Source organism: Denticeps clupeoides, chromosome 6, assembly GCF_900700375.1.
Source record: "Denticeps clupeoides chromosome 6, fDenClu1.1, whole genome shotgun sequence".
NCBI lineage: Eukaryota > Metazoa > Chordata > Actinopteri > Clupeiformes > Denticipitidae > Denticeps > Denticeps clupeoides.
The window spans coordinates 7,636,270-7,653,979 of record NC_041712.1 but is presented as its reverse complement, the minus strand read 5'-3'; the positions used below and the strand labels follow the sequence as shown (position 1 = coordinate 7,653,979).

The 17,710-nt window shown below is 44.9% G+C and overlaps 1 protein-coding gene across 8 annotated transcripts in view; it reads left to right on the top strand.

Annotated features, from left to right (window-relative positions):
• Window positions 1-164: 164 nt before the first annotated feature.
• Window positions 165-17,710, top strand: part of amot (angiomotin) — a 27,636-nt gene continuing 10,090 nt past the window's right edge. The window contains exons 1-9 of one of the 8 annotated variants that reach the window (XM_028982853.1): window positions 165-291; window positions 478-640; window positions 839-889; window positions 9,228-9,371; window positions 10,427-10,500; window positions 10,659-10,719; window positions 11,963-12,974; window positions 15,220-15,727; window positions 16,058-16,202. In XM_028982853.1, the coding sequence (XP_028838686.1) occupies window positions 541-640; window positions 839-889; window positions 9,228-9,371; window positions 10,427-10,500; window positions 10,659-10,719; window positions 11,963-12,974; window positions 15,220-15,727; window positions 16,058-16,202 (2,095 nt within the window). In that variant the 5' untranslated portion in view covers window positions 165-291; window positions 478-540. Of the gene's footprint in view, window positions 292-477; window positions 641-838; window positions 890-1,409; window positions 1,772-1,867; window positions 1,905-3,604; window positions 3,801-6,595; window positions 7,120-7,159; window positions 7,369-9,227; window positions 9,372-10,426; window positions 10,501-10,658; window positions 10,720-11,962; window positions 12,975-15,219; window positions 15,728-16,057; window positions 16,203-17,710 lie in introns of those variants that run through there. The other 7 variants (XM_028982857.1, XM_028982855.1, XM_028982856.1 and 4 more) reach the window with 7 other exon arrangements.

The following is a 17,710-nucleotide window of genomic DNA, read 5'->3' as shown; positions in this document are numbered from 1 at the left end:
GCAGCTAACTGTTCTCCAGCTCCTCCCACCGTTACCTGGCGAGGTGAGAGGATTTCTTTAATGTCGACGAGCAAAAAAAAAAAAAAAAAGGCAGTTCTTAAACATGCGGAATTCGGCAAGGTTTAAAGGGAAAACGCGTTTCCTATCGACACTCTCTCATTAAGCTTCCGCGAATTAAAAACGTGCAACTTCTAGAAACAAGCCGCTGTAGGCTAAACATTTTGTCCGGACTTGGCGGCTATGTTCACCTGACGCTGTGAACAAACAACAACGCTGCCGCTGGGCTGAGTAGTAAGTAGCTTCTTGTTACTTTTTGGTAACTGGAAAGAACGTTATTTATACAAAATAATTGTTTCGTTGTCGACACCAGACTAAAGTGCCGGCGGAACGTGACTTTACAATCTCTCCCCAGAAAAAAAAAAGAACCCTGCGGCGGAACACATTGCTTACGCCACATTGCTCATGTTCTTTTTAAAGGTGCGCGAATGTTGCTGCACTGAAGCGTTGACTTTTTGGCGCAGGAGTACGGGCCGAGGAGCCATGCGGGCAAACGCGATTCCCGTGGAAGACTGGAGCCCGGAGGACGTTTCGGGATGGATGCAGCATATTGGGTTTCCCGAGCACGCACCGAGCTTTTTACGTGAGTGGCGCGGACTCGATCACGGGTTTCGTGTGAAGCCTCGGTTCTGGTCGTCCACCCGAACGCAGGCTTTGGAATTTTTCGCGACGGCAGTTCCACTTCTCGCCGCAAGGGGGAGGTCGCCGCAAGTAAACATTAAAGAACACGTGTCACTGGTCGGAACGTCTTTATTATTATTATTCTCATTTTATTTCGCAGAAAATTCAGTATCTGGGTTGGATCTTTTGGAGGTCAGCGACTCCGTTTTGGGTGAGTTTAAATAAATCCCGAGGGAGGAACTTTCCGAGGGAGGAAAGTTCCAGGCCATTACGCTTGTTTTCAGGGTGACAGAATTCCAGAAATCCTATGGGCTCTACCATATCCCACGGATTCATGCTCTTTCCTGCAAATTAGGTGCCTTTTTTAATTAAAATACCCCAGAGTTGTCAATATGTTCCATAATTACCCCGTGACCCTCGTCAGGATTAAAAAAAACTTTGGAAGTATTTCATATGGTGATAATGATATTAGCGTGTTAATTTGTTTAAATGCAGTAGTATTCATTAGCGATCGACGTCACGACGAGACGGTTTACGACGAGACGGAGAGACCCCCGTCGCTAGAGGGGCTGCGAGAGCCGCTCTCCGGCCGCACAAAAGCCTTTTGTCAGTCCGGCTTTAATGGCCGAGCGCTCGTCGGCCGCGGCCCGGCCGGCCTCCTGTGGCGGAGCGGGAAGGAGGGAGTTCCCACCTCAGGAGCCCAGGGGTTGGGGGTGGCGCCCGTGTCCGGTTTGCTGCTGTTGCCGTCCGCGGCCGGTGGAGGGAGGGGGGTCGTCCTTCCACGCATTCTCCTCATAGCGCGATCTAGTGGGAAAGACATTCCTCAACTTTTTTTTTTCCCCCTCCTCTCTTAACAACAGAAGTAGAAGAAGAAGAAAGAAGGAGGACAGAGAGAGAGGGAGAGAGAAATAATAAAAAAGCAGCAGTATGAACAGCGCTCGATGGTATTCGCCTCGTGTGCCGCGACCGGGGCCGCTTTACTAGAGTCACCGACACGAACCGCTGGCCCGGGAATTTATGCGCATATTCCGCGAATCCCCGGATCGATCGAACGCGAGCAGCGGGGACTTTTTACCAGATGCCTGGCTGAAAGGTAACGGGTGACGAGCACTTGCCAACTTTTTCGGCTATTATGCATGATGAAGAGGCATTAAAATAGCATGTAATGTAATCTTCTGCTGAATGGCGTTTATAATATCAGATGATGCTCATAACTCACAACCCAGGTCAGTCCACTCAGTTAAAAACATATTATAAGAGCAATGCGATATTTTATTTAGAGTGCTTTATTGGTTTTAGATGTTGGTTTTAATGAATAGTTTATTTGGCTGAATAAGAATAAGTAAAACATGAAATTTCCTAAAAATGTATTGTGATTGTTTAAAATTTGTGTTAAACTTTTTTGTCCTAAATCCACATGGTGGTTTCTTCTTTATTCGTCATAGATTTTCGAATGCAATGTAGCAGATCATGTACAGCATTGCAATTTATATATGTATATATTGTATTTCTTGCCTATTTACATCCCTAATCAATGCCAGACTGCAGTGTTTGTGTGTGTGTGTGTGTGTGTGTGTGTGTGTGTGTGTGTGTCTGTATCAGAATCAGAATCGTGTTTATTGGCCAAGTATGTGCAAGCAAAAAAAAGTGTGTGTGTGTGCGTCTTATTAGCTCAGTGCCATGCTACGGTACAAAATTCCTATGGTATTTTTTGTAAAACATTAGTTTTTACTTTTTGTTTAAAATGTTTTTTTTAAAACAGATTTGTCGGTGATTCATGTGAGGAAAGAATTTTTTTTTTGTGTCTGGGTACAGCCACTGCTATTTTTTATTACTGTAGGGTTCTATGGCATCACAGGCGATTATTGACGTGGTGTCACTGCGTTGACCCCGGGCTTTGTGATGACAAAGATGCCATAGAGCCGTCCTTTTTTTAGCCCTTGTTGACGTCCGTTAAGTAATTAACTAGACCTCTGAGGAATCAATAGGTTATGTCGGTACGTACATATGCCACCAGACTGAGACAGAGGTTCAGCCTTGAGGTTTATACAGGCCTGTCACGAGGGATCCCGCGACCACATAACTGAGTGTTTTTTTTTTCTTCTTTTTCCCCTCTACATTTGGGGAAGTTTATGATGGCCAATCGATTTGGTTTGCTACATCAAAGCAACCTTAGTTTGCTTAAGATATGAAAAGTTGCTCAGAACATGTAAGAGTTACAGTAGGCTGATTTCCGGACGATGCCCATAGGATAAACGTAAAACAATAATTCAGTCTTTTATCGCTTGGATGCTTAAGTCTCTTTCCCTCCCCCAACCTTTTCTTTTTCTTCCTTACTTCAAAAGTTTCCATACCAGGAAAGAAGGCCGGGGTCTTTGTGCTTTGTTTAGTTGTAGAGGTAGTGAATGTCCGCCAGAAAAGTACCCTAGCGGCCTTGACTCAGGGTGAAGGAATGTCTCTGACTCTCTCTCTCTCTCTCTCTCTCTCTCTCTTTTTTCCCCCTTCTTTTTTTTCTTTCCATCCTCTCTGCTTTCCTTCTTCCTCTTACTCGAGTACAGCGCCAAAGTCTTGTCTGCTGACTCAGGCTCAACAACGGGCTTTGAACAAAACATTCCCCTCCATCTTACGCTCTCCTTCCACTGTGACCCACTTTGTCCTTTCATCTCGATCGTATGATGGGAGTGCTAATGTTGGTGTTTGGGGGGGGAACTCCTTCCCCTGACGATGTCTGTCTTGCTGAACGCGCAGTTATGTCGCCATGTGACGAGATGTCATCAGACGTCGCGGCCCACCCGCGCCTCTGCAGATTTGTACACTTGGTCCACTCACCGCTGAGCGCGAGTGTGTCACATCATGGGATGGAGGACCTGCGTCACGACGGGCAAGACTCGGCGTCTCACCACACGTCCATTAGGCTTATGCTACGGTGTGTCACTCTGGCGAAACCGAGTGACGGCGTTACACCTTCCAAGCAAAAAAAGTTGTTTGTTTGTTGGTGCTGATTGGGGAATAGATGGTTTGGAGACGTTTTGGGGTTTTTTTCCTGGACGCTGGTGGGATGGATTCTGTTTTGAACTCTGAGCCATTGAGTGACCCTGCAAAGCTGACACATGGATCAGATGGTGGGACGTTTTCCTGGACTTTACGTGGCAGCACTGCGCTGGTGACCAGAAAGGTCTGTGTCATGTGTGAGGGGGTGTCAGCCATGACTTCCTCAATCAGCGTTGAAACGCTGCCACTCTCGTCAATTGCCACTTAGCTCATAAATTCCCACTTTTAAAGGGACGGAGGGGGATTGGAGGGTGTACATTTTATTTCCTTCCCAAGAGCTGAAAGCAGCGGTAGGAAAAAGGGGAGGAGCTGGAAGTTTTTTTTTTTGTTGCTGTCTGAATGTAAAAGAAGAAATAAATCTGCACTTGGCTTTAGTGATGGAGATGAAGAAGGATTGCTTCTCCAACGCAGCACATGCTTCCCATTAAGCCATGAGGTGGGGAGGGGGTAAGAAAGCCGATGTTTCGGAAAAGGTTCGAGCTCAGATCGGCTCAGTTGCGGTGGAAATAGTTGGGATGTGAACTGGGATTGAGCAATAAATTCTCCACCTCCCCCTTCTGATTGATCTGACACCAGGTCTCAGGCGGCGCTGGTCACAAGTACCGTTTGATGTCGTGTGGGTTATTAATAACTTTCTTGAAAAGTTTTGCATCCACATCGGTGCTTCCCCCATGCGGTTAAGGACGATTCAAGTCTGTCAAGTTGTAAAATCTGAAATATAGAGGGGAACAACGTTCCTTGGCATTGACCTGGGCCTGTCTACGTTATGCAGCGTGAGCAGGTCCCACGATGTAATGGACACTGATGGAAAGGGGCTGTCCTCTCTCTCTCTTTCGCTCTTTCTCCTCTCTCACTTTTTTCTTTTTTTTTTTACCCCCTCCTATCTCCCTGTGCCGTGCCCACAGTGCGTGGCCTTCCCGGATTGGAATGTTGCATTTCCTGCTAGGTTCCTGCCATGTGTTTCTCAGTTTCCCCTCCTCCTATTTTTCCCTATTCTCTTTCTCTCACACTCATATCCACACTTACACAAAGGAAAATACATTTTTTAACTGTGCAACACACACACACACACACAGCATTATACACACGTGTGCAAACGTTTAAGCGGACGTCGCATTCCCCCACTTCCCATTTGGAACTTTTAGCAAAATTTTCACGCCCCTTCCTTTTTGATATACTGGTGTTCTTTTGTGTGACCTCTTGCCTACATACCTCCATCTTTTGTTTTCTGCTTCTGTTCAAACGGTCTCCATACCGGACCTAATCGCTGCTCTCTCTCTCTTTCTCTCTCTTTCCCTACCTCCCATGGCATCCACACTATTATCATTTACTGCTTTTCAGCCTAATCAGCGCTTTGGAGTTCCTACATATCAGTCGTACCTTCCTGATGTTAACCCACAGCGCTGCTGTCACTTAGCTTTCTTTTGCCACCAAACATGCTGATAGTGTCAGAACATTGCTGTGGCATAAAAGCTGGCAGGGCCACCGCCACCGCTCTGCGATGGCTGGAATGTGGCTCACCCCCGCCGAAGAGTCGCAATACCGTTCAGCATTTTTTTTCCCTCCCAGTTTGGCCGTTGTTGCCTGAGGGTGAGGAGAATCGTTTTTGTTTTCTTCCTGGAAAACAAGACGATAAGTAGAGCAGAGGTGGCGTGGGGGGTTATGGGAAATGAACTATGCGAAATCCCTGAAGGTTCCTTTTTGAGGTTTTGTGCTAAAACTTTTGAGCTACCTGTGATAAGAGCAGATGAGGTTAGATGCGTTTTGTCATTGCATTTAGTTTCTGTACCATGAAATGTAGTTTTGAATCCAACCAGACGTGCAAATATGAGAATGAAGTGCAGAATAGGACAAGGTGAAGATTAGGACAACCTACACATTTGTTTTAGTCTGTAGAACGAAACTGAATATTTAACCTCATGTGCTATCTTTAAAGTTTTATGTAGTAAACAAAAATTGGCCACCTTCAATTTGCCAACAAGGACAGTTTTCCAATAGTCCAGGCTTCCTATATTAGATCCTTCAAAATAGCCTGCCAGTCTCCGCAGCCTCCTTAGAGTAGGTGCCACCAAACCCAAACCACCAAGGACTGGTAGTGAACATAATAAGCCCATATATGGCCTTATGTCTACATGGTTGTCTGAACATGAAATATGCACAGATGAATGTGTTGACTTGGTTAATATATGGATGAGTGAGAAGAACATTATTTTTTGAGAATCTGTAATTGCTGCTTCGTCCTAGGGTTCTAGTTAAGGTGACCTGACGGCAAGTATGGCACGAAATGTGAAGGCTACCTGCGTGTGTGGCTTTGTGCTCCAGCATGAGCGCGGACAACCGGCGGGGCCTGTGGATGATCTCGGGACGATGCTGTCCCCTGAGCACTTGATGGTCAAGGGGCCCAGGGTTGGGCTTCTGCTGCAGCGCATTCCTGTTCTATTACCAGAATAAACAGTGAGTGGGTGTGGGGGGGGGCTCTAAAAAATTTGCGCATGGAAGGCAAATATTTACACAAGAGTGCGGGACCCTAGACGCCATTCAGGATGCAGCGAACTGTCTCGTGCTCTACCTTTACTCGGAGGACCGTGGCAAGGATGTGTTGCACCAAACGCGTTTAGCACTTTCTCCTTCGTGCTACACAAGGGCTATTAAACTTGCAGTTCCAGCAGGATGAAAAGCGGGATTTGGCAGATTTATGCATCCTCGCGTACAATTCACGGGTTACGTTTCCAGGAAGCAAGGCCCATGCCTCCATTCTCTCCCTTCGACTTTAGAAAGGTCCTTTTGGCAGGGTGTCGCGTTAGGCTTCACCCCGTCTTTTGGTGGAACCCATTCATAGCCAGGACTCACACTCACTCGCTCGATCTGTGTGGCCCTGTCTCATGCCAGCTTACACCTGTGCCTTCAGCGCCTTCCAGCAAAGCCCGCTGTTGCGTTTGGACTCGTTTTCAGGGTCATTGCCGAGAAGAAGAAGAAAATCCGGGCATCTCATGTTCTGCCACTTTTTTATTTTTACAGCTTCTACCAAAAGACGTGTTTGGGTTTGTTGTTTTAGCTTTTTGATTCCCCAAATCTGGATTCCCACCTCTCCGTCGGATGGAGTGATTATGCGGTGAAGGGGTTGTTATTGAATGCACCTGGCAAAACAAGAGCTTACTCCACTGCCGTGGTATGAGGGCGTGAAGGGAACCTGGCCGATCTCCAGACTCACCTGTCCCCACGGCCACACCTGGAGGAGTGGGCCTGGCAGCGCAGTGTTCCTGCCTCCCGAGCCGCTGGAGCGGGTTCCTCAAACTCATTCCGGCAGGAGCAGGCACACCACTGCTCTCGCCAGGGCTCCATGACCGGGAGTGTAACGTTCTTATTAAACCAAGGATAACAGGGCAGCACGTGAGTTTCATTCCCACTCATATCTAGAGGCTGGCATGTTAATTATTGTCATTGTGCAGTTTGTTCGGTTTGGACTCATAAGAAGCAGCTCTGTCTGTTGACTTAATTAAATCGAAGCCAGGCTTTGTGTTTTTCATCTTGTTCTTTTTGTTGTTCTGTATCCTCTGGCTGACATTAGCCATGCCTGGAACCAGCGCTTAAACAGTCAATCCCACAGAGCAGCTGACAAACGCTCTGGAGAACGTGCAGGTCAGAGCCTTTGGGAATAGTCTGCTAAGCAGTGAAGATCTGTTGACACAACGTAGATATGGACGGCATCTGGAAGTCATTTCTTTTGCAGCGGGAGGGGGGCCGGTGATTTGATCCGAAATTTGCTGTTTGTGCCTGTGTGTCTGACAGTGACATCAGTTTTTTTTTTTTTACTTTTTTCAACATTGTACTTAATTTTTATATGTATTTGTTAGAGATGGGTATCATTTTAGTTGGACTGCTTATTGTCCAACAATACATAACAATGAACAGTAAAAAAAAATTGTGACAGTAAAAATAGGGAAAATAATTAATGTTTACAGCAGAATGCAAAAAAATGCCCAGGTCTGCCCACCTTTTTTTTTTGTTTGTTTGTTTTGTCGTCACATACTCTAAACTCTTGAAAATCTCAGTTATATTTTTGTTGAAGTGTATGCCGAGCTGGTGAAGTATGCTCGGTAGAGTTTAAAATGCTGCCCTGTCTGTGCGATGTTAGTAATGGCACCTTACACCCATAATCTGGTTGAAGTTGGGATGTAGGTGTAACTCGGTCGGAACCGGACTCGGTGTGTTGTTTTTTTTTTGTTGGTTCTGGTGAATGCCGCGATGCAGAATCACCGAACAATGTCTGCAGTCTGGTATATTAACTGATAAACTCTCTGCTCCTGCTGCTCCAGCATGGGAATAAAAGGGGCAGAGCACACACGGCAATCAGAAACTCATTACATTCATTATGTTCAAAACAATTATAAACAACCATGTAACACAGTAACATCAGAAATGAATACAGAGCATTAAAATAAACATAGGATGACAAAAGATGCTGAGCCATCACTTCTTAACCTGCTCCAGCATGCAAATAAACGGGAGAGAGGGAAGTGACGCAATCGCTTAAATAGACAGCAAGAACCCATGGGAAATTAAGTCCCAGGAAAATAATGATAAAATAAATAATACACAACAAACATATGTAGAAATATGCACCTATTAAATTAAAACCAGATCCGACAAAATAATTTCAATGCTGTTGTAATTATTGTGATAAATGGAAATTTGTAAATTGTAAACGAAAAAGCATTTTTTGGGCTAATGAAAACTATAGTGACTAGAATTTCACTGCATATCATACAATGTATGACTATGTATGTGACAAATAAAATTTGAATTTGAGAAGGTGACTAGAACTATTGAATCATACTACTGCAAGTGGTATTCATTTATTTTCAGAAATTAAGTTCAAATGTAGGTTTGCCAAATACATTCAGTTTAGATTTAGACATTAATCATTAACAGAGGTCAGATTTGAAATATAACTTTTTTATCTAGCCTTAATAAATCTTCTTTTCGGATAACATAGGAGCATGTTGATGCTCCCCAGTCTTTAGTAATTTAGCCTCTTGGCCAAATTCAATGCTGGTTTTCAGTACCGGTCCTTGGTGTATTATGTGTGATGTGACAGGACATTTTGTCCCAGCAAATATACAGCACACTTCCATTTTGAGAAGTAAATCTGGCTTTCGGTACATGGCTTCAGCTCCAAACCCCCCTGGTGCTTTGAGCTGTGCTCAACATCCTGTGTTTGAATTTAGCTGAAAAGGTCCAGTCCCATCCTCACCCCTCACCCACACTGACCCACACAGCTGGAGAGTGTTATTACCGCCGACTTAAAGGAACTTGGTGGTTCACGGAGTTCTCCAGGTTCAGGAAACACTTTTTCATTTCTAGATTTTACATTCCTGAACATTCCTCCAGCCACCTAGCCTGGTATTCAGGCAGCCCTGCTCCATTTCTGGTTTGATTGTTTGTTTTACTCCAGTCCCTATTGGAAATTTGCTCATTAAATTTTCTCCCTGTGGCAGAGTGGCTGGGCGTCCAGGACGTTTCAGAGAGGCTCTGTGTTTTGGAGCGGCTCGAGGAGGTTCTGAAGCAGCAGGCCGAGAGTGAGGAGCAGGCAGCACACCATGAGCAGCCAGTCGTGACTCAGCACCCAGGCAGCCACACAGGTAAAGTGTGTAGCTTTGTCCCACAACATGAGCTATGTGCAGTAATAGGGAGCTGGACCTTAATGATTCATTTTCATTGGTGCACACCTCAAGATCAGTGGACGTTCTGTTTCCTACGGTGGGAGTAGAGGTTGGATTTGGTCATTCGGCATCCAAAAAGGAGAAAAAAAATCGATTTAATGGCTCTGTGATTGGAATCCAGCTAAAATTCAACCATTGTTATCAACACAAAGTTGGATCAAAAGCAAAGAGTAATGTGGTCATTCAGCAGGGGGATTATAATAGAAACAGTACCTGCATCACACAGTTCTTGAAAAAGATTAGCTTTGGCTCAGTGGTTAAATAGACTTTTCCGGAAGATTATGACTACACGTCTCACGACAGGCCGCAGCCTATAAGACCTGTAAAAACGCTGGCTCATATAGTCATTTTGAAATGAGCGATCTCCCATCATCTGAGATATTTCCCTGGTTATGCTGAAGAGTGTACTAGTGCAGGTAGACGGTAGAACCTCTCCATGTGCGTAGAATTGTCCGTCAGTACGTATTCTCAAGGGGAGGTCAACAAATCTTTGCTAGCAAACGTTGTTTGAGGTTCTGCCAAAATGGCAATTGTGAGGTTTTAAAATACAGACATAATCTAACGTAAGAGATAAGGAAATGATCTCTTTGTATGACTTGACCCCTTTTTAGCTTTTCAGGTGAATGTTTGCAGGTTTTATGTCTGAAGAACTTCGCTGTTTGATCGAATCTATTGTGCAGATCATTTTCAACATGTTTGATTTGTTTAGTCTAGAAAAGATGAGCGTTAGTTTTTTTACGTGCCAAGTTCGCTTTGGGTGCAACACTCTCGGTCGTCAACAGCACTTCAGTTCTGCTGGAGGGCCAAAGGGAGTGAGCCCCGGTTTCCCCAGATGTTCGCCAAAAACAATTCCGCCCATCTTATCATTACATCCATTCATGTCAATCCCTCCTTTTTTGTTTCCCCCCCTCATTCGATGATTTTTTTTTGTCTGTTTGTTTTTCCATCCTTCCATTTGTCTGTTGCCATCCTAGCTGGTTTTGAAGAGGGGGTGGCTGAGAGAGAGAGAGAAGATTTGGGGGAGGAGCAGCAGGAATTAGAGGTTGAAGTATGTGTGTGCATGTGTCTTATGTGAAGAGTGTTTTCATTGTGAAATGTCATTTGTTTTATCCCCTCTTCTCTCCCATCTTCATTTTGAGAGAATAACACATGGATGACCTGGAAAAAGACTTATTCTCTCTCTCTGTCATTATCCATTTACCACAGATGTTTCGGAAAAAAGCTTCATCCTCCTTGAGAATGAGAAGAATATCAGAAAGCACTAGATGTAATAAAACCCATTTCCTTACTCTGATGCTTTGACCTTTTAGGCTCCTAAGCATCCAGAGCTATTAGTGGGGAAACCACTTCAGTCCTTCAGTACATTTCAGTGGTTATGGTTCAGTCCCTCCAGGATTTTGCCATCGCAAAAAATTATTCAGATTTGACCAGCTTTGCAACTTTTTGTTCAATCACTGCAACCCTTTTGCATGTTTTCATGTTTGACCAACAAATGGTATCTCTTGTGAGATTCGCCAATCACCACAGGCTCCAGTGTGTGTGTGGCTGTAAGACACCAGACTCCAGCCGCTAGTCACTACTGAAAATGTTTCTGTCTAAAACGTGACTTTGATTATTACGAATACGGACACACAGCTATCACAGACTAGATAGTCACTGGAAAATCAATTAAGACCTTTTCACTTTCTCCTGCAAATTATTATTATAAAAATTATTGTTAATATTTAGATGAGTGGGTATTAAACCAAATGTTTTAGGCAGCATCAGTCCCCCAAAAAGCCTTTGAAATCCTGGAGGCACTCATGGTTGCTTTTTTCATAATCATTAAGCGTTCTGCATCTGAATATCTTTGTTGAACTGAAGGGTTTCCATTCCTAATGGCTTTGTTTGCTTTTAGCACATTTAAATGTATTTTTTATTGTGTATATCTATGATGCTTTAAATATGTTGAAATAAGTTGTTTATTTGGGGTCTTTGACAGGGCAGTGCATGCTGGATGCCAAATAGAGATGTAATTCTTGTCACACATGATGGCAGTGCTGTAAGGAAGTGCTTGGGTGGTCTTGAACACTTTGACAATAGGCGATGGCCCTTGATTAGCTCTGCCAAATCAATGGTTGGAAGAAAAAAAGTGACCGTTTGAGGAATTCACATCCGTAGTTGGTTGCAGAGAGCTTTCCGTTCGCTACAAAAAGCATCTTGGCCCTTGGGCTTTCAGAAAATGCCCTCATTGGGCAACCTAGCTGTCAAAGTGTGACCGGGGACTCTGGGCAAATTCATGTATGCTTTTTTGTGGGAGGGTGTGGCGGAATTTATACTTTGTGTATGGGGGTTGTTTTTACTTCTCCAGGTTCTCTGAGGAATAGTTTTGGGACTCCTATCAGCTTTTCCTTCCTTTTTCATTTCATTGTCTCTGTTTCTGGTGTTTGGCATTTGCTCCTGGGCAAAGGTGATTTGTTGCTCCTTTCTTAAACTCTCATTGTCCACACACTCCATTATCTGTTGCACAGGGAGCATTGACCGAGGTCGAAGTTCTTCCTTCCATGAGGTGCGCGCTCTGCGAGACTTCGAGATGAGGCCGACAGCTGACGAGGCGTCCAGCACCAGTGGAGGAAGCAGTGGAGGCGGAGGTGGCAGCAACACCGTCCTCCAGCGTCTCCTGCAGGAGCAAATGCGCTACGGCGAAAGCCGCAACTACCTGGCCCTGCAGCAGCAGCAGCAGAACCAGCAGGGGCCGGTAAGCGGGTATCCGGCCGGTTCCAGCGACGACCACGCGGTGATCCCTCACATCGCGCGGCAAGAGCCCCAGGGCCAGGAGCTGCAGGTCGACAGCGGCCTGGAGAAGCAGTTGGGACCACGCGGAGGAGGAGGCAGTGGGGGCACTGCAGGTGTCGGAGGCCAAGGGCTGAACCCAGAAGACCTTCCTACCTACGAAGAGGCCAAGGTGCAGTCGCACTATTTCCGCGGACACCCGCAGCCTCCTCAGCAACAGCAGCAAGCCCAGCCCCAGCAGCCTCAGATGGGCCCCACTTTCTACATGACTGGGGTTAACGGTGGAAGCATCAAGGTGCGGACGGAGGGCCGGGCCACGGTGCAGCGGGTGGGCGGCTCTGGAAAGGTCCACCAAGACGACGGACTGAAGGACCTCAAACAGGGTCATGTTCGCTCCCTGAGCGAGCGCCTCATGCAGCTGTCGCTGGCCACCAGTGGAGTCAAGGCCCATGCGCCCGTGACCAGCGCTCCACTGTCCCCCCAGCTACCTCCCCCGCCTGGACCCCCCGGGGACTACTACAAGCCTGCAACGATCGGCCCACCACACCGCGGGCCTCCACCTGACTACCCCTTTAAAAACATGGCCTCACCCCCCAAGCACCAGCAGCATGCGGCGCAGCAGTCGCAGCAGGCACAGGAGTCTGGACCCGGACACTTTTACCCAGAAGCACACAGGCCTCCGCCACAGCAGGGTCGCTCAGAACTGCCCCACGTGCGCTACCAGCCCCCACCTGAGTATGGATCTTTTCGGTGAGTATCTTCTGCATAAACATTGACCTTAGATTGGTTTCTATGTCCAAAAGTGTTACAAAGACAGAGAAGTTCCAGGTAAAGAATACTCTTAATGCTTAGCATTAAGGGTGGTCAAACTATTAAAAACAAAAAAAAAGATTTTTTAAAAACCATATCTGTTTTGCATTACCTGATTAAAAGTAATTGGGGTGGGTTTAGCCAAGTTGTTAACACACCTGTCTATGAACTATCTTAAGTCACAGGTTCAGTCCCCACTGACTACCATTGTGCATTGTCCTACCACTTACTGCCCTGAGCAAGACACTTAACCCCGAGTGTCTCCAGGGAGAGAAACTGTCCCTGAAACTACAGAAACTAATTTTAACTGCATTCCAGTTTCTGACGTTATTCGTATTGATTTATACCACCCAGCCCAACCTGCATGATTAGTAATTAGAACACTAATTAGATGTCAAAAGTGATGTCAGAGGTGACATCAGAATAGAAGGTCGCGCTGTGTACAGAATTGATTTGCGTGGTGAAGCCATCGCAATTCTCGTGTAATCAGGAATCACGCAGACCTACCAGATTCCTGTAGTGGCTGTTTTAATAATTCACAGTAGGATCACTCGGAAAATGTCATCAAGCCATGTGACCCTTCTGTAGAGCAATTCCTACACCATGTGCTTTAATGGAAATGTGGAACCTTTAGAAACACATGGATGTGTAATGACTTGCAGCTTTAATCTCGGAGCGATTCGCGGTTTGCATGCCCATCCCCTCTGTATAGGGACCTGCAGTCGTCAGGGCGTCAAGGAAGAGAAAGCCTGTTTCGCCTGTTTCTCTCACTTTACCACCTCAGAGCTGTTTGGTGTTGAAAGTTAAAGAATGCCCTGGGAATTTTAATAATCAACCAGCATGTTATAACATGACACATTTCCCATGATAATCCATGGATACAGTCATGTTGAATCAAATCATTTTTGTTTCCTTGAAAGGTCAATGGCATGAAGCACAAACACAAATGAATTATTCCTGAGAAGAACATTGTCTTACCCTGTGGCTCTTTTATTGGTCAGTTAAGTGTTTGTTTATTAAAAAGGAAGCTGATCTACCAGTATCGATTTGTGTTTTGCAAATACATGATTGCAAATGGAACTAATCAAGTGCTGTACATTACTGTATAGTTCACAGTGATCCTAATACCAATATTTTGATATCTTACAACCCATATTAAGTATTTGGACATTTAGTGGTCAACCTTACAATAATGAAGGTCACTGCAACATTTATGTTTGTGGCATTTAGCCAATGCCCTTATCCAGAGCAACTCATAGTCAGTAGTTTCAGGGACACTCAGGGTTAAGTGACACAAAGGAAGTACGTGGGGTGTGAACCTGGGACTTTGCGGCCTTCAGCTTCATGGGTGAGTGTCTTACACACTAGGCCGCTAACACCTTGATGTCTGCTGTCTGTTACTATTCCAAACCATGGCCCAAAAAGGGAGGTCATGGGTTTTTGGTTGACAAAAGTCCACCAACATATAAAGAGTAGAGCCACTTTGAACTGGTGCTTAGCACAGCCGTATGTGCTGAGTGTGGGGCTTGTTCACTTGTGTAAAGTGAATGGCGTCCTCACAATTTACATAAGTAGCTAAGACAAGAAAGATCTACAAAGAACTTTTTATCTTGAAGAAGAGAAACTAACAACCCTTGCTGATATTTAATAATTTCTGTCACCCAGAACACAAAGTTTGAAATGGGAGGAGCCCAGTGATTTAAACTCAGTCCTTGTCTCAGGCATTAAAGATCATGTTTCTTTTGTGTTTTTATTTATTTGTTTGTTTGTTTATGTGAATCCTGAGGATGACTTTGCCCAACCAAATACTACACTTTTTACGTCTTTAATGTAAAATATGTGTAACAGGTAGGGTGAAGGTGTGCAAATGAGTGAAAGACAATGTATAAGATAAAAAAAAAAGTAAAAAGGGCTGAGATAGCGCAAAGATTTTTAGAATGTCTTGCATGGTTTTTATTACTGAAATAAGTGTCCATGCGTAAATAAACATTTGTTCTGGTTTGCATGAATTGTTGAATATATTTTGAATACTGTTGTATTTTGCTGGATGTTACTGATGGTCTGGAAGCACTTGTATGAATTTCGGTAACTGTCTGTTCTTTTAATAGTAGTTTTTATAGTAGATTAATAGTATAGTAGATTAATTTCACTGTTAATAAGGTCTGTGATGATCTTTTTTGCACAGATCCAATAAGGAAGCCTCTCTCCACTCTCAGAGGCCGGTCCACCACCACAGCCCCACCTCCTCTGTCACATCAGTTGGCTCACTCTCTCGTGCCCAGTCCTCCACAATCAGTAGCCTACTCGCTTCTTCTAACCACCACCCTCCATTACCAATGCCTCATCAGGGTGATCCCTACACCTTTGGGCCACGTAGCCCAGGCACCCATCCAGGTGACCCTTATGGCCCAGGGGGTCCTATGCACCCACCTCAACAGAGGAGTCACGGCTTTCCCTCAGACCCCTATGGTTCAGCCACTAGGACCCACCACCAGCATCAGCAGCATCAGCATCAGTTTCAGCAGGCACATGGATCAGGGGGACACTTCCCTCACCCTCCACACTCAGTCCAGGGTGACCCTTATGCCATGATGGCCCGCGCCCAACAGATGGTGGACATACTCACTGAGGAGAACCGGCTTCTCAAGCAGGAAATGGAGGTCTGTAGGGAGAAGGTCTCCAAACTCCAGAAGGTGAGGAACAGTCCATTCCTTAATCCATATTCCACACTTGTTGCATCACGACCAGGGTTCAAATCCCACTTGCTACCATTGTGTCCCTGAGCAGGACACTTAACCCTAAGTTGCTCCAGGGGGGGACTGTCCCTGTAACTACCGATTGTAAGTCGCTCTGGATAAGGGTGTCTGATAAATGCTGTAAATGTAATGTAAATGTAAACCTACTAAGCACATTTTTTTTCTCACATTCTTTTTTGCTGTGGGTGCATCCCTTGCTTCTTCATGCCTGAAAACGGGGGGAAAGCATTCTAAAACCGAAGCCATGTTGAACATTTGTTTTCCCAGCTGGAGACTGAGATCCAGTTGGTGTCTGAGGCTTATGAAAACCTGGCAAAGTCATCATCGAAGCGTGAGACCCTGGAGAAGACCATGAGGAATAAGCTCGAGCTGGAAGTGCGCAGGCTCCATGATTTCAACAGGGACCTTAGAGGTGAGGCAGAGACTAGAGAGTTCTGCTGTAATGCATTATGGGTTACATTTCCTTTTGTTAGTTTTTATTCAAATTAAGAGACAAAGAACCACTGTAGACCTTTTTTTTTTTTTTTATTTAAATATGATAAACCACAGTGATTTAATCTGTATTACTTTAGCTGATGAAGATCTTGATTTAAGTAGTTTATATTGCACATTGCGATGGTACAATATACAACAAATATTATCCAGCTGTAGTTCAGTGATTGCGCCAGACAAACATTTTCCTCAAGCGCTCTTCTCAGCCTTGTTTATCACAAGTGGGGCCGAACAAATGAGTTTCGTCTGTTTCTCTCACAGCTGCACCGGTCACTTCGTCCTTATGCCGGGGTAGATCCTCTCGCAACAAGAGCAAACAGAGAAGCTCTTCTTATTCCTTGAGCTTCAAACTGCTCCTTTAAGTATGTGAGGTTTGGCATTTTAAGTGGTGGAAGGATGGACAGGGTTTTTGCAGAAATTCCAGTATGGCCCAGTGCCCTGATCACAGTCCAGGGGGATTTCCTTCGTTTTTGCAGTAAATCACACAGATTTTTTTTCCTTTTCCTCTCTTATGCCACCCTTTTGTGTATTTCCAATTTTCTGGTACTAGTAACCGTTACGGCACTTGTAAAACATTTTTTCTCTTTTAACTGGCTGCTTTTTCAATTTAATGTAGTACTAGTTCCGTAATGTGTAGTTTAAACTGATAAATCGCTTTGACAGCCCGGGCTTGGCCGCAGTTTCCAACAAATGTTTTTTATTATTGTGTTTAGATGAGCAGGGAATTATTAAGGACAATTGCCAGAAGATCCCTTACTGACCACAGTTGTCCTAACCCTCGTGGAAATATTATTCTAACGCTTGGCCCACTTTTCTTGGAGAAAGCTTTGCTTTTCCTCTGTGATCTACAAAGTTTCTTTTGATGAGGCCGGTTTTCTGTCTGTCTACATCAGTAAATTTTAGCCCTGCAGTGTGTGGGAACTGCACCTCGTGTTAAGTTATTGTTTGATTTTTGTTTTCTAATTTGCTGAGCAACCAGATCAGCCCTACACATGAAGGGCTGTGGCTGGGACAAACTCTGGGGGAACTGTGTCTCAAACAGCTCCTTGTCCAGTTAAAAGTCTCTTTGGGTCGTGCTGAACACAAAACATCCCGCAATTCTGACCTCTGACAGTTTTCCTCATACCGTACTTACATGAAGCCACAGCTCAGCCAAATAGAAGTATAAACTGTTTTGAGGGAGTCTTTTTCATGCTTGTAATACACAAGCATGAAAAAGACCCTCTGATAGGCAAGTTTGCGATAATCTACCATGTTTGCCACCATATACAGATCCAACTATTGCCTTTACTGTGGTCACTGAATGTCCACAGTAGTCATGTGTCCCCAGTGCTGAGCAAGATGAATGTGTGAAAGACACGATTGGAAACGGATTATAAAACAGCTCATTTCATTTCAAATAAAAATTTTTGTCTAGGCTAATCATTT